The sequence below is a fragment of the Labeo rohita genome, chromosome 6, assembly GCF_022985175.1.
Source record: "Labeo rohita strain BAU-BD-2019 chromosome 6, IGBB_LRoh.1.0, whole genome shotgun sequence".
Classification (NCBI taxonomy): Eukaryota; Metazoa; Chordata; class Actinopteri; order Cypriniformes; family Cyprinidae; genus Labeo; species Labeo rohita.
Genome location: NC_066874.1, coordinates 31,058,162 through 31,071,644, shown reverse-complemented (window position 1 = coordinate 31,071,644; position 13,483 = coordinate 31,058,162). Strand labels below are relative to the sequence as shown.

The following is a 13,483-nucleotide window of genomic DNA, read 5'->3' as shown; positions in this document are numbered from 1 at the left end:
ACATCACTTCCTCTCACCAACTTTACCGCATACCCCCCAACACACCCCCTCATGTCATTGTGCCTTACAAGAGCCCACCTCCTCCCATAGTGTCTCTGCCGTCCCTGCCGCACACCGACACTCACACACCCTGCTCTCGCTCCTCGTAGATCTTTCCTCTAAGTGTCTGTCTGTGGAACAGTTTATTTAGTTCTAGGCATGAATTACGGGGGTGTTTGTCTGACCTGCTGTTTAAGGCTTGAACCCTTTAAATTGAAGCCAAAACTAGAGTTTGAGTTAGATGGGATGGGGTTGGAAAGGTCCTATCAGTGGCAGAATGATATATCAGCCATAATTTCTGCACTTGTGTAAGTGGTAGTTCCTTTGTGTCATTTATTAAATTCTATCTGCAGTCTTGTCTAAATTTCTAGATGGAATATTTAATAGTATTTTTTGTTTTTAAAAAAATATTCTAGTGAATTTTTAGTAAATGTTTGAAATAAAATCATTTAAATTCAGAATTCTGATGCATGTTTAATTCGCATTAGGCATTATAATGGCCTTATAGATATTTACCAATAAACTATTTCTGTTTAAAAAAAAAAAAAAAAAAACAAGTGATTTTTCATCAAATATTTTGTGAAATAAGTTTATGCCTGTCTCATTTTTCATTATTAAATTCAATAATTTATGATAAATAATTTGAAATAGGTTTATGCATGTTAGTATTCAATTGAATGATTTATAATATGTGACCCTGGACCACAAAACCAGTCATAAGTAGCACAAGTATATTTGTAGCAATAGCAAACAATAAATTGTATGGGTCAAAATGATCTATTTTTCTGTTATGCCAGAAATCATTAGGATATTAAGTAAAGATCATGTTCCATGAAAATATTTTGAACTAATTTTTGATTAGTAATATGCGTTGCATCATTTGGACAAATTTAAAGGCCATTTTGTCAATATTTTTAAATTTGGATATCCAAATATTGTCCTATCCTAACAAACGGTTCATCGATGGAAAGCTTATTTATTCAAAGTTCACATGGTGTATAAATCTCAATTTAAAAAATTGACTCTTATGATTGGTTTTGTAGTCCAGGGTCACATATATGGCATTATATTAACCTTATTGGTACTTATTAATGAACTGTTTCTGTTTTTAAAATTTTACAGAATTTTTATCAAATATTGTAAATGCAGTTATGTATAATATATTGGCATTATATGGGCCATTGGCCATACTAAATATAGTATGCTACATTCATATAGTTTACTAGTTTGAGAAGTGTTTTTTTTTTCATCCCAACTGCTTCACAAAATGATGTTTGATAACAAAGTTCGGGAGGAGCATGATCAGATAATCAACTAATTTGGCACAGGTGCAACTCGTCTAGCTAGCACAAGTCATATATAAGCAAACAGCCGACTTACCTCCATCATTCGACTGTTTTTCGGCATCCCCCCTCCACCCCAACTCCTCACTCTTAATCTATCCTCATCCTATACTTGGGATGGGGGGGAGTTCTCTGGGTTCGGGCCATATCCCGGGCTCGGAGCCCTCCCCCAGGACAGCACGCCAAAATATGCTTACTGTTTACTCAACCAGATTAGATGTGAGGGTGAACTCGTGAACATTGGGATTGTTTGCCTGATACAATTAACGTTGTGCTTGTAGTGACCATAGAAAACCTGGAGGCCAACAGAATTTTATTGTAAAATGTTTATGTAGATTTTCTAGTGGTCATGACAGCAGTAATTCATCAAATGATGGAGAAGAGCATTATAACTAGGCACATATCCAGATGCACATTGTAGTTAAGCACACTTTCTGCATTTCAAAGAGCCAATTTAAGGAGTAAAGTATGTCAGAATGGGACAGTCTGCTGCATCCTCCAAAACCAAGCACTTAGAATTGGTCTACGAGATGAGAAATCGTCCTTGCACAATTACCCGATTTGCATAATTCATTTAAGTGCTAAAATTAAATACACCATCATGGGATGCAATCATTTTTAATAAATTCTTCCCTTGGTGTTTTTTTTTTTCAATCACTGCATATTAAACTTCAACAGGAGGAAGTGTTTTAATATCCAAAAAATATGGATTCTTTAAGAACTGATGGAAATTACTTGCAAAATTTTTTAATCATTTACACATTGTAACAATGTAACATTAAAAGGGCATTAGTGAATAACCAGTAAATCACCCTCGAACCCCACTGTTCTTCATGGCATAGCTATGGTTCGCACTCATGCTGCTCTCCTCAAATAGCTGATTAAATTGACCACGTCTTTATGCATATTAACCTAAAGCTAAGAGTTTTTCATTTGTTTTTTAACCCGTTTGATTGTTCAGAAGGGCAAGGTGATAACTGGGACCTTATAGCGAACGACACCTTGCCCATACAAGTCGCAGTCAGAAATACAATAGTGGTTAAAACCACCAGCTAAATCAATAAGCTCTAATTACCATGAATTGTAAAGGAGAGCTTGACAGCACCATTGTTAATGCGTCACTGTCTGGAGCACTGTGAATTGAAACTTAATGATAGATCTCGCTATTAAAAGAGCGGGAATCAAAAGGTTAGGCATGAATGGCCTTAGTAGGTGTTCATCTTCCACAGTCGATGGAGGAAGGGCACTTCTGCTATTCATAACGCAGAAACTTGAGGTTTGAATATTGCAATAATAGCTTGTGCTTTTTTGTCATTTTTCTGATGTGTGGGAGTCAGAGAGCGGAAGTTATATGCAAATACAAGAGTTCCTCAAGTCTAGATTCACACAAATAACTCAGACTGTGGTTGGTTTTAAAACTTTACAGCTATAATGCATGCATTTAGACACCACCGCACTGTAGCATTGTGTTCCCAACCCTAGTGAGCTGCTTCGCTGTCTGCTATCTATATAGGCGGCTACCTTTTTAGACAGTCAGAGTATGTGTTTACATGTTGCTGAGTTAGCAACTCCAAACTCTGAGAAACACAAAAATACATATTGCATGCACATAATGGATGAAATATTTTCAGTACCTTCAAAAGTAGACATATCTCTCTGTACTAGTGAAAGACAAAATTCAGATTTAAATTTTCAGTTCATGAATGTGAATTTGGATTGGTCATTGTTTTGTGCTAGAGTTAGAGGGTCAAATAAAAATGGAAGAGATGTGTTTTAGCCGGTTCTTGAAGGTCTGTTCATATTGAGCTGGGCAGGTCATTCCACCAGGAGGGTACATTTAATGTGAAAGTCCGTAAAAGTGATTTTGTGCCTCTTTGGGATGGCACAATAATGTGCCGTTCACTTGCAGAACGCAAACTTCTACAGGGCACATAAGTCTGAAGTAATGAATTTAGGTAAAGGGGTGCAGAGCCAGGAGTGGTTTTGTAGGCAAACGTTAATGCCTTGAAATTTATGCGAGCACCTATTGGTAGCCAGTGTAAACTGATGAAGAGAGGTGTTAAAAAAAACTTGAAGGCATTAAAAAAATACAATTGAAAACTTGCAAACAAGGTTTTGTCAAAACAACATTCAAAATGAATCTTGACAAACTTTTGTGGTTAAAATTACTTTAAATAAATATTTAAAAAATATATATATATATTTTTTCAATAAAAAGCTTTTACAGTTAAATGTTTAAATATAATAAATAATTAAAAGAAATATTTATTTTTGCATTTTTGCATTTTTTTTTACATTCAAATTGCAGTTCGGCATCCTGCTACCTGCCTTACTTCAAATTTAGTAGTTGAATTAAAATTTTAAAGGCATTCTCAATTCAATCCTGAATTGCACGCAATCATGATAGTGGGTATTTGTTTATTTTGTGACTAACACAGTGTTATCCATGTCCAATTTTCTGCGTGAAAGGTCAGCGATGTCAATACATACAGCTAGTGCACATTTCCAGTTTTCAAGTATATTGTGGTCAATTTTGAGTAAATATTCAGCTGTTTAGGGAAGCAGCTCGAAAAGTTGTTTTGAACAGACTCTAGGGCACTAGAATTGTACATTTGAAGCAGCAGAGGTCTCAAGAATTCAATTTGTGATGATTGTAGATGTCTGCACTCTAGTTACACACGAACACATTCTGTGCTCACGAGAAAAGACAAAATTGCTTATCCCTCAACTTCTTTTGATCATTCATATTTTAGCCACTGACACCAGCACTTAAGTCAGGCGATGATGTCTCGTGAATTGCAGCATTTTACATGTCTTTCAGTCACCATGAATTATTTCTGTGGCATCAAAAATGCTTGCAACTCATAAGCTATGCTTTTTTATCTCTCAGAGCTTGTGTAAAGCATGTTTTTTTAAAGGCAGGAGAGATGGACTTCATTTTTAAACTAATAATACAAGGATGAATGGAGTGGACAGACTGAGTCTAATGGCAAATTGATGTTTTACTTCTTGGTAATAAAATGTCCCCTCAGGCGTCTTTGACCAAGCCTAGGATAGATTGTAATTAATAATGGATGGCTCGCATATCTCTTAAAAGTGGAATTGTGGCCTTCGTCTCGCATTGAGTCACAGGAGATTTGATCCCTACACATACTATACTTGACCTAAAAAGTAACATACAATAAAGTCTAATGTACTGTTTCATATTTCTGTATGTTATTTTTATGTACTGTACAACAGGCCATGTTTTTCCATAAAACTTGTAGGTTTTGCTTTAGAAAAGTTGTCAAGAACATGTCTAGGTCATATTTTAACCCAACATCAAAGTATTTTAATAAAGAAAAACCTATTTGGGGGCTATTTTTTCAACTGTGACATTATTTCATGATAATTAAAAACATTTTCCCTTTGAAGTCTCATTCTTGTAACATGTCTAGATAACTCTCATTATTCTGAATTGTGATTATCATTGCATTTGAATGCATTTTTAGATAATACTGCAATGCAGCACGCGACTATTACCATTGTGTATAAAATTATTATTTTTTAACATTTGTGACTCTGGACCACAAAACCAGTCATAAGTTGCACGGGTATATTTGTAGCAATAGCCAACAATACGTTGTATGAGTCAAAATCAGCTAGTTTTTTTTATGCCAAAAATCATTAGAATATTAAGTAAAGATCATGTTCCATGAAGATATTTTGTAAATTTCCTACCGTAAATATATCAAAACTTAAAGTCTACTTCCAAAACAAAGATTCCCATATAATGTACTCACCCCTTGTCATCCAAGATGTTCATGTCTTTCTTTCTTCAGTCGTAAAGAAATTATGTTTCTTGAAGAAAACATTTCAGCATTTTTCCCCATATAATGGACTGATATGGTGCCCCAATTTTGAACTTCCAAAATGCAGTTTAAATGCGGCTTCAAAAGATCCCAAATGCGGTTGTAAACGATCCCAGCCAAGGAAGAAGGGTCTTATCTAGGCGAAATGATCAGTTGTTTTCATTACAAAATATACGATTTATATAGTTTTTAATGTCAAATGCTCAAAAAACATAATTTCTTTATGACTGAAGAAAGAAAGACATGGACATCTTGGATGACAAGGTGGTGAGTACATTACATGTAAATTGTTGCTCTGGAAGTGGACTTCTCCTTTAATTTTTGATTAGTAATATGCATTGCTAGGAACTTCATTTGGACAACTTTAAAGGCGATTTTCTCAATCTTTTGATTTTTTGCACCCTCAGATTAGTTGTATCTCGGCCAAATATTGTCCTATCCTAACAAACCATACATCAATGAAAAGCGTATTCATTCAGCTTTCAGATTATGTATAAATCTCGATTTCATAAAATCAACCCTTATGACTGGTTTTGTGGTCCAGGGTTGCATTTATCTATTTTTGTGCCTTAACATTTTTTTTCACATTACTGTAATTAAAACTAAATGCTGCAGTAATGAGAATGTTGCTTGGAAAATGTGCTTAATTGTCAGCTTAATTCAAAATTCTTAATGCTTCTGAATGCTCTTTATTTCATTCCTATGATTTTAGGGTGAAATATAACCCAGACATGTTCTTGGCCGTTCTAAAGTATCCTCACATGGTAATGTCAGATGTATACTGGCTACAGTGTATTTTTAAGCTATATAACGCAGCTCAAAATGTAGACTGATGTAATATGGGCTGAAAAGTTTCTATGTGAGGCATGGGACAGTGTAACATTTCCATCTCAGCACTCACCCGCTCACTCAAGCTTCTCCATTTCAGCTCGAGTCAAAGCTCAATGAGTTGCATGCAGCGCAGTACATACACTCACAGTTTGGCCTGCCACACAGGAAACCCTCAGATGCTGTATTATATGCTGTGAAGTATGAAAAGGTGATGTTAGTGTGTGTGCGAGTGTGTGTTACTTAACCTCTAGACTCATACCCTGTCTTTTATTTCTCCTCCTCTGGGCTACGTCCACTAGAGAAATCCACACCTGGAGAACTCTAAGTGTGGGGTATTGTATGTTTAATTCTAGCCACAGTACGCATCCTGAGCCCATTCGCACACCATTTACGTTTATTTGATCCCATTTGTGTCATGTTATACGCTTGATTTATTTTTTAATAGTTTTTTAGTTGGTTTTTGTCATTCACATTTTGGCACATGCACGGAAACTGTCATCTTGATTTGTTTGTATTAGTGATTAAATAAAGCTCTGTTCCCAAACCTAGTGAGCCTAGCCAGCCACCTGCCATCTAAAACAACAGACTGATTTGGAGTCCTGTACATATGCAGAAACTATATAGAAATAAATATATAAACTCACTGCTCACAGAATGTAAATTGAGATGTAAATCATTTTAGGAGAATTTACATTCAGTACTCTAATAAGCCTAAATATTGAATAAAATATAAGTATAATAATACGTTTTGTTTTGCATTCCCAACTTTGGGATTGCGTTGAATGATATTCAAGAAATAAATCCAAATGGTGATAAAACTGACGATGCAAGAAAGATCTCAATTATTATTAGGATATACACTACCTGGCAAAAGTTTTTGGACAGTAAAAGTTTTAATGTTTTTTTAAAGTCTCAAGCCTGCATTTATTTGATCCAAAATACAGCAATAGCAGTAATATTGTAAAATATTTTTACTATTTAAAATAATTGCTTTTTGTTTGAATATATTGTAAAATGTAATTTATTCCTGTGATCAAAGCTACATTTTCAGCGTCATTTCTCCGGTCTTCAGTGTCACTTGATCCTTCGGAAATCATTCTAATATGCTGATTTGCTGTTTATTATTATTATTATTATTATTATTATCATTATTTAAAACAGTGAGTACATTTTTTTCAGGATTTCATTGATGAATAGAAAGATCCAAAGATCAACATTTATCTGAAATAAAAAAACTTTTGTAACATTATACATTATACCATTCAAAAGTTTGGAGTCAGTTTGATTTTTGTTTGTTTGTTTGTTTGTTTTGGGAAATAAATGATTACTAGTACTATTATTTAGCAAGGGTGATTTAAATTGATCAAAAGTGATGTTAAAGACATTTATAATATTATAAAAGATTTCAGAAATGCTGTTCTTCTGAGCTTTCTATTCATCAAAGAAACCTGAAAAACTTCTACTCAGCTGTTTTTAACATAATAATAATAATAATAATAACAAATGTTTTTTGAGCAGGAAATCAGAATATTAGAATGATTTCTGAAGGATAACTGGAGTAATGTGACTGGAGTAATGATGCTAAAAATTCATGAAATCACAGGAATAAATTACATTTTAAAATATATTCAAATAGAACTTTGACTGGTAGTGTAAATAATTAAAATATAAATATGAATGAATGAAAAACACATGAATATGAAGGTATACGCCATAATAATGGTAATGTGCTAATGTATGCTGAATTTAATTTAAATGTCCATTGTAATCCCAAAATGCACATTTCAGTTAAAAATAAATAAATAAATAAAATAAAAAATCAATTACATTAATTACATTCATTAATAAAATTGGTGATGCAAGGAAAATCTCCATTATTATTCAAATATATAAACATTTTAAAATTGTACATTTTAAAAATCATCAAAATGCAAATGGAATCTGTGGAGAAAATTGAGGTGAAGGAGACTTCAAGAACTGGTTAAAAGCAAGAAATCTTACAAGGCAGCACCTGTTGAGTTTCTATGATGCCTTAAAATGCTGTCTCTGTAGACAGTTTACTAGGTTTTGGAACAGAGCAATAGTGGTTGTTGGTGTTAATTGTGAAAGTATTACGCTTTTGCTCGCTATCAGTGTGGCCTGTGTTTAATGTGCTTTTTTTTTCAGCATTCTCACTCTTATTTTTAATTGCTTGTTGTTGTGCATTGTCGCTGTTAAATGTTAGAAAAATCTGCAGTGATTTGTGCCGGGAAATTTTAAGGGCGGTTCAAATGTCACTACATTACCATATTAAAATAAGTTTAATTTCTGCAGCGAATCCCGTTGCCTGTTAGATCACCTTCTCATAAATAGCATTAGCATATGTCCCACAGTGCAACAATTACAGTGAAAAGGGCACTTCATTCGCTCAGAGAGCGGCTTCCGATGACACTTTATACTGCAATCCGGGCTAGCTGGTAATTATTCCTCTTTAATACTGTCACAACCCTGCCTCGTGTGCAGCACTACGCCGTTAAGCTAATATGTTATGTTCATGAAGGCAAAGGGTGATTACTCCCACGCCAAGACACCTACACAACTAACTGTATAGAGGATTTAGCTTAAAGCGAAGAGGTTGCCAGGTCTTTTCTGTAATCTTACAAAATCCACACAACTGCAACATTACTGAGAACATATTATAATGGCAGTGCTTAAGGTCGTTTGGCTTGGATTACAGTGGGCAACAGTAACAGGTAAACGATTTATGGTTTATGGTACGTTTTCATATCTGAATTGTATAGGCTGTAAAGTAGCTCTTGGTACCAGGGTTTTCTTTTCAGCCTGTTAAATAGAACGTTGTAGCACCATAAATCGATATTAAAAAAGGTCTTATTGAAATCCTTTAACATAACAGCACGGAAATATTTCATAAGCTGACATGCATCAGCCCCTTTGACTTGTTGGAAATTCTTGTTCAACTTAATTTTTAATTTAATTTAATTTATTTTATTTTATCTTATTTTTTATTTTATTTTGTGGTCATTTTATCATGTAGCCCCTGTTTTCATTTTCCTTCAAAATAATTATTATGCGGAAATATGTGCAAAACACATTTTTTCCACTCTTAAAATTAATTTTGATACAGTTAAAAATTATTTGTAAACAGCATTTTTTAAAATTATTTCTAATATGTTATATATTTGTTAATATATGAATTATATATGAACGTTGGTAATTTGGTATCTGTGCTTACTGTTGAGTATAATACAATTGGCTCTGCCTAATTTTTCAGTAACATCATCTTTGCAGACTCTTTGTGACAGATTCATAAAACAATCCAAGCTGAAATGATCTGCCGCTGTTCCACATGAATGGTTAACATACCTTGTTAAAAATAAACTTTACAAATATTGGGATCGTTTGCATAGGAAACTAAAAGATGGAGGTAGATTTGACTTTTCATGACCTTTTTTAATACCTTCCATCAGATAATGCTGGTTTTGGATCCGTTTTGCTTTTTAACATGAAGCCAGAAGTGCACAAGTGGCATTATCTGATTCCAGATCACTGCTCCAGTGCTAAGACATCCCATGAGGTGCAGGTATATTATGTGAAATATAGTGGCTTATGATCGGCCGGCTGAAAATAGACGGATGTGATGATTCAGTGTGTAATCATATGCATAGGCGGCACAGCCATTACACAAAGTGTTGGTCTATTTCTCCCTCGGTCAGCATTACGATGGAGCGATGAGGGAGTCGATCTTGGACAGAGTTCGTTCGGACACTACTCAGTCCCAGACCATTAAACACACACTCACACACACACATAGAGAAAATGCAATGTGGCCCCGCACTCTACGCAAGGGAGTGAAGCTCCTGCACATCTATGTGGTTTCGATCAATGACAGACCTAGACATAAAGCAATTTGACATAAATAATAAATGGTTGCTATAGGAGGGCAACGTGATAGCATAAAACAGTACATATATAGAGAGAGATGGACAGAAAGAGATCATTTAATAATATAGTGCATATGAAAGTGTCATAGTATTTCTATTTAATACGTTATGAGTTATGAGGTTATGAGTTATGAGGTTATGAGTTATAAGTTACTGAATATAAGTTATGAGGTGCCATGGTATTATTTGAAGTACCTTGAAGTGGCAACTGAAAATTGTACTATATTTAGGTATATATTTAATTTTATTTTTTAATTTTAATTTTAATTTTTTTTTTAATTTATTTTTTAATTTAATGTTACTTTTATTGTATTTTATTACAATGTGATAGCATTAAACTCACCATATATAGAGAGAGAGACAGAAAGAGGTCATTTAATAATGTGGTGCATATGAAAGTAACGTAGTATTTTAATATAATATAAGTTATGAGGTATCATGGTATTATTTGAAGTACCTTGTTTTATTTTATTTTATTTTATTTTTTTATTTTATTTATTTATGTCATTTTAATGTTATTTTTTATTTTATTTTATTACAATGTGATAGCATTAAACTCATTGTATTATTTGAAGTACCTTGGAGTGCCAACATAATTTTTTTCTATATTTAGGTACATATTGCAGTATTTTTTATTTTATTTTATTTTATTTTATTATTTTATTTTAATGTTATTTTTTATTTTATTTTTTTACAGTGTGATAGCATTAAACTCTACATATACAGAGAGAGACAGAAAGAGATCATTTAATAATGTGGTGCATATGAAAGTGACATAGTATTTATAATACAAGTTATAAGGTATCATGGTATTTTTTGAAGTACCTTGGAGTGCCAACATAAATATTTACTATATTTAGGTACATATTGCAGCATTTTTTAATGTTATTTTATTCTATTTTATTCTATTTATTTATTTATTTTTATTTAACAGTACCATGGTATTGCTGTCTAATATAATTACTTAAATGGTAGAACCAGTTTGTATGTGTATATGTGAATAGCTAAATCTAAATCTGACATCTTCAGAAGTAAAAAAAAAAAAAATAATGTATATACATTACATACATTTTATTATTATTATTTTTATTTTTAATGTATTATTATTATTATTATATATATTTTTAAATTGAGTTTTCAGCTACATTTTGGGTTAGTCATAATTAGTTACAGTCTTTGGCATATCCTGATTTATACTGATAGGTGTGTATGTGTATGTGTGAGAGATGTGTGCCGACTGTGCGTATGCTTTCAAGCCTGAATGGATGAATGAACAATTTTATGATCTAATAAACCACGCTGTCTCATTTACAGTCATTAGCTGAAATAAAGTTGTATGAAGTCTTTGGCACTTTGTTAAACATATCAACCTCAAGTTCCGAACCCTTTCTCTTTCCCCGTCTTCCTCCAGCCTCCCTCTCTCCCGTGTACAGACATGTAACATCACTGCGGGCATCACAGTTTCTCCTCACACCAGAAATGCGTCTTGTTTCAGGAATGATGATAAATCATGGGAGAGCCCAAAAAAATAATAAAGAGGCCACTTACGCTGCGAGCTCCTCGCAGTTCTACTCTATTAATATTTATGGCCACCTTCGCCCGCCGTGGTGCTCTTCACTTCGCTCTCTTTTATTAATATCATCAGAACAATGTCAGCAGGCCATTTTAAAGGGCCATTGAGATGAAATGGCCAAAGATGGATGCCCCCGCTGCATATGCATGCCGGCGAACGCATCCACCGTTCGCATCTGTTTTAGCACCGTCAGCCTGCCGCAAAACACATTTTCTATAACAGCCCATATCCAAACTGTGTTTTTATTGCCTACAGAGAAGTCGCAGGGTCATTAAATATATTTACTTTGGTGCTGCTTTAGCGATAAAGCGAGCAGTTCGGGTGCTATAGCTTGCTTTTATGATACACAAAGCGTGCAGGCGAGAATTTAGTGTTTGCGTGAATTAATGCAGCTCTGTGTGCCAAAAAGAAACTCTGACAGGCTGATGCACAGTTATTCGGCTTTGTGTTATTGTATAGGTTTACCTAAAGTGTCAGATTTTAAGAGAATTTGTAGCGTGAAAACACTAATAAATCTGGCTAGTATATGATTTCATTAGCAGCTTCATTTTTTCATGAAGATTTATACATGGCGGGAAATTTTGATTGATATTTGTATATTTTTAGCATGAAAAGTGATTAAATCAGGTTACCTTGGTGGGAATTTGGTGAAAATAGTAGAAAAAACTATTTAGGGCTACTTATTAATCATTATTATTATTTATTATTAATTTAAATGATTTTTTTATTATATATATATATATATATATCAATGTAGAATATGATATTAATCAATTTATATTATATGTAATCCATTATTTATATAAGTTTTATTATAATTTTTATAATTACTTTATATGATCATAAACATTATTTATATCTGCCTGGTTATATAGCAGGTTTGCATTAATGTTTATAAATATATACATTTTTATTTTTTATTAATAATAAAAAAGTATATTATTAATTTTATTATCATTTATTAATGTTAATATAATTTACAATTTTATTGCAATTATAATTACAGTTATTATCTTATATGATCATGAAGATTTGAGCAAAATGGCAAAAGTTTGCCAATGAAGAACATGCTAATAACTCAGACTACTACATGATTATTTTAGTGGGTTAATTTCAGTGCACAGTAAACTGTAAAAAACAAAGAACGCACCTTGTGGAAGATGTGTTTCAGAAGAGCGATAAAAACCAGTGAGCGCAGTCAGGAAGCAGACGGCCGTGAAGTCACTAATTGACAACTTCACTTGCATGTCATCACTGATATTACAGTTAATCGAATCGCCATTAACAGACACCATCTGGTCTTTATTATGGTATCAGGCAGCTATCGCTGTCCTAGCTTGCCGTATGTCACCTCCTCTCGTCTTTACCCGGAAGAAACCGGTCCGCAGAGACGTCAACACTGAGACACGCTGATGACAAGGCCTCATTTTGGAGTAGCAAATGCGTGATGTGCTCGCCAACTGCTTTTGGTGTCTCTTGTCCTCCTCCTTTCTCTTTCTGTCTCTGTTAAGCTCATAACAGAGGACAGAGCTACAATATGTCTGTGAAACACCCACCATTCCTGTCCATCTCTTTAGCTATCCAAACACTCTCCCACCAGTACAGGTATATAGACTTTTGCTTCTTTTTGTTTTCACACTTTTTGTTCACCTGAAGGGGAGCCAGATGTGCAGTTTCATTTATTAATGATCATTTTTTTACCGATTTAATATTACTGTTACTGATTCAATGACCGTTTACAAAGCTAAATGTACAGTCTCAGGTAGCAGAAATCCATAGCTTAGCTACATGAAGCTGCGTAGCATTTTCTTGTCTAAATAAAACATTGTGGTCAGCATGAACCAGTGGCAAGTTTTACTATTTTTATCATTAAACATCTTTTTATTTACAATACTGATCACTAAT

At 33.6% G+C, this 13,483-nt stretch overlaps 1 protein-coding gene across 15 annotated transcripts in view; it reads left to right on the top strand.

Moving 5' to 3' along the window:
* The window catches only part of ptprt (protein tyrosine phosphatase receptor type T), a 253,350-nt gene that overhangs the window by 176,474 nt on the left and 63,393 nt on the right, over nucleotides 1-13,483 (top strand). For 6 of the 15 annotated variants that reach the window (XM_051112542.1, XM_051112537.1, XM_051112541.1 and 3 more), the window contains one exon: nucleotides 6,364-6,396. The exons of the other annotated variants lie outside the window; for them this stretch is intronic. In XM_051112542.1, the coding sequence (XP_050968499.1) occupies nucleotides 6,364-6,396 (33 nt within the window). The remainder of the gene's footprint in view (nucleotides 1-6,363; nucleotides 6,397-13,483) is intronic. 15 annotated transcript variants of the gene reach the window in all.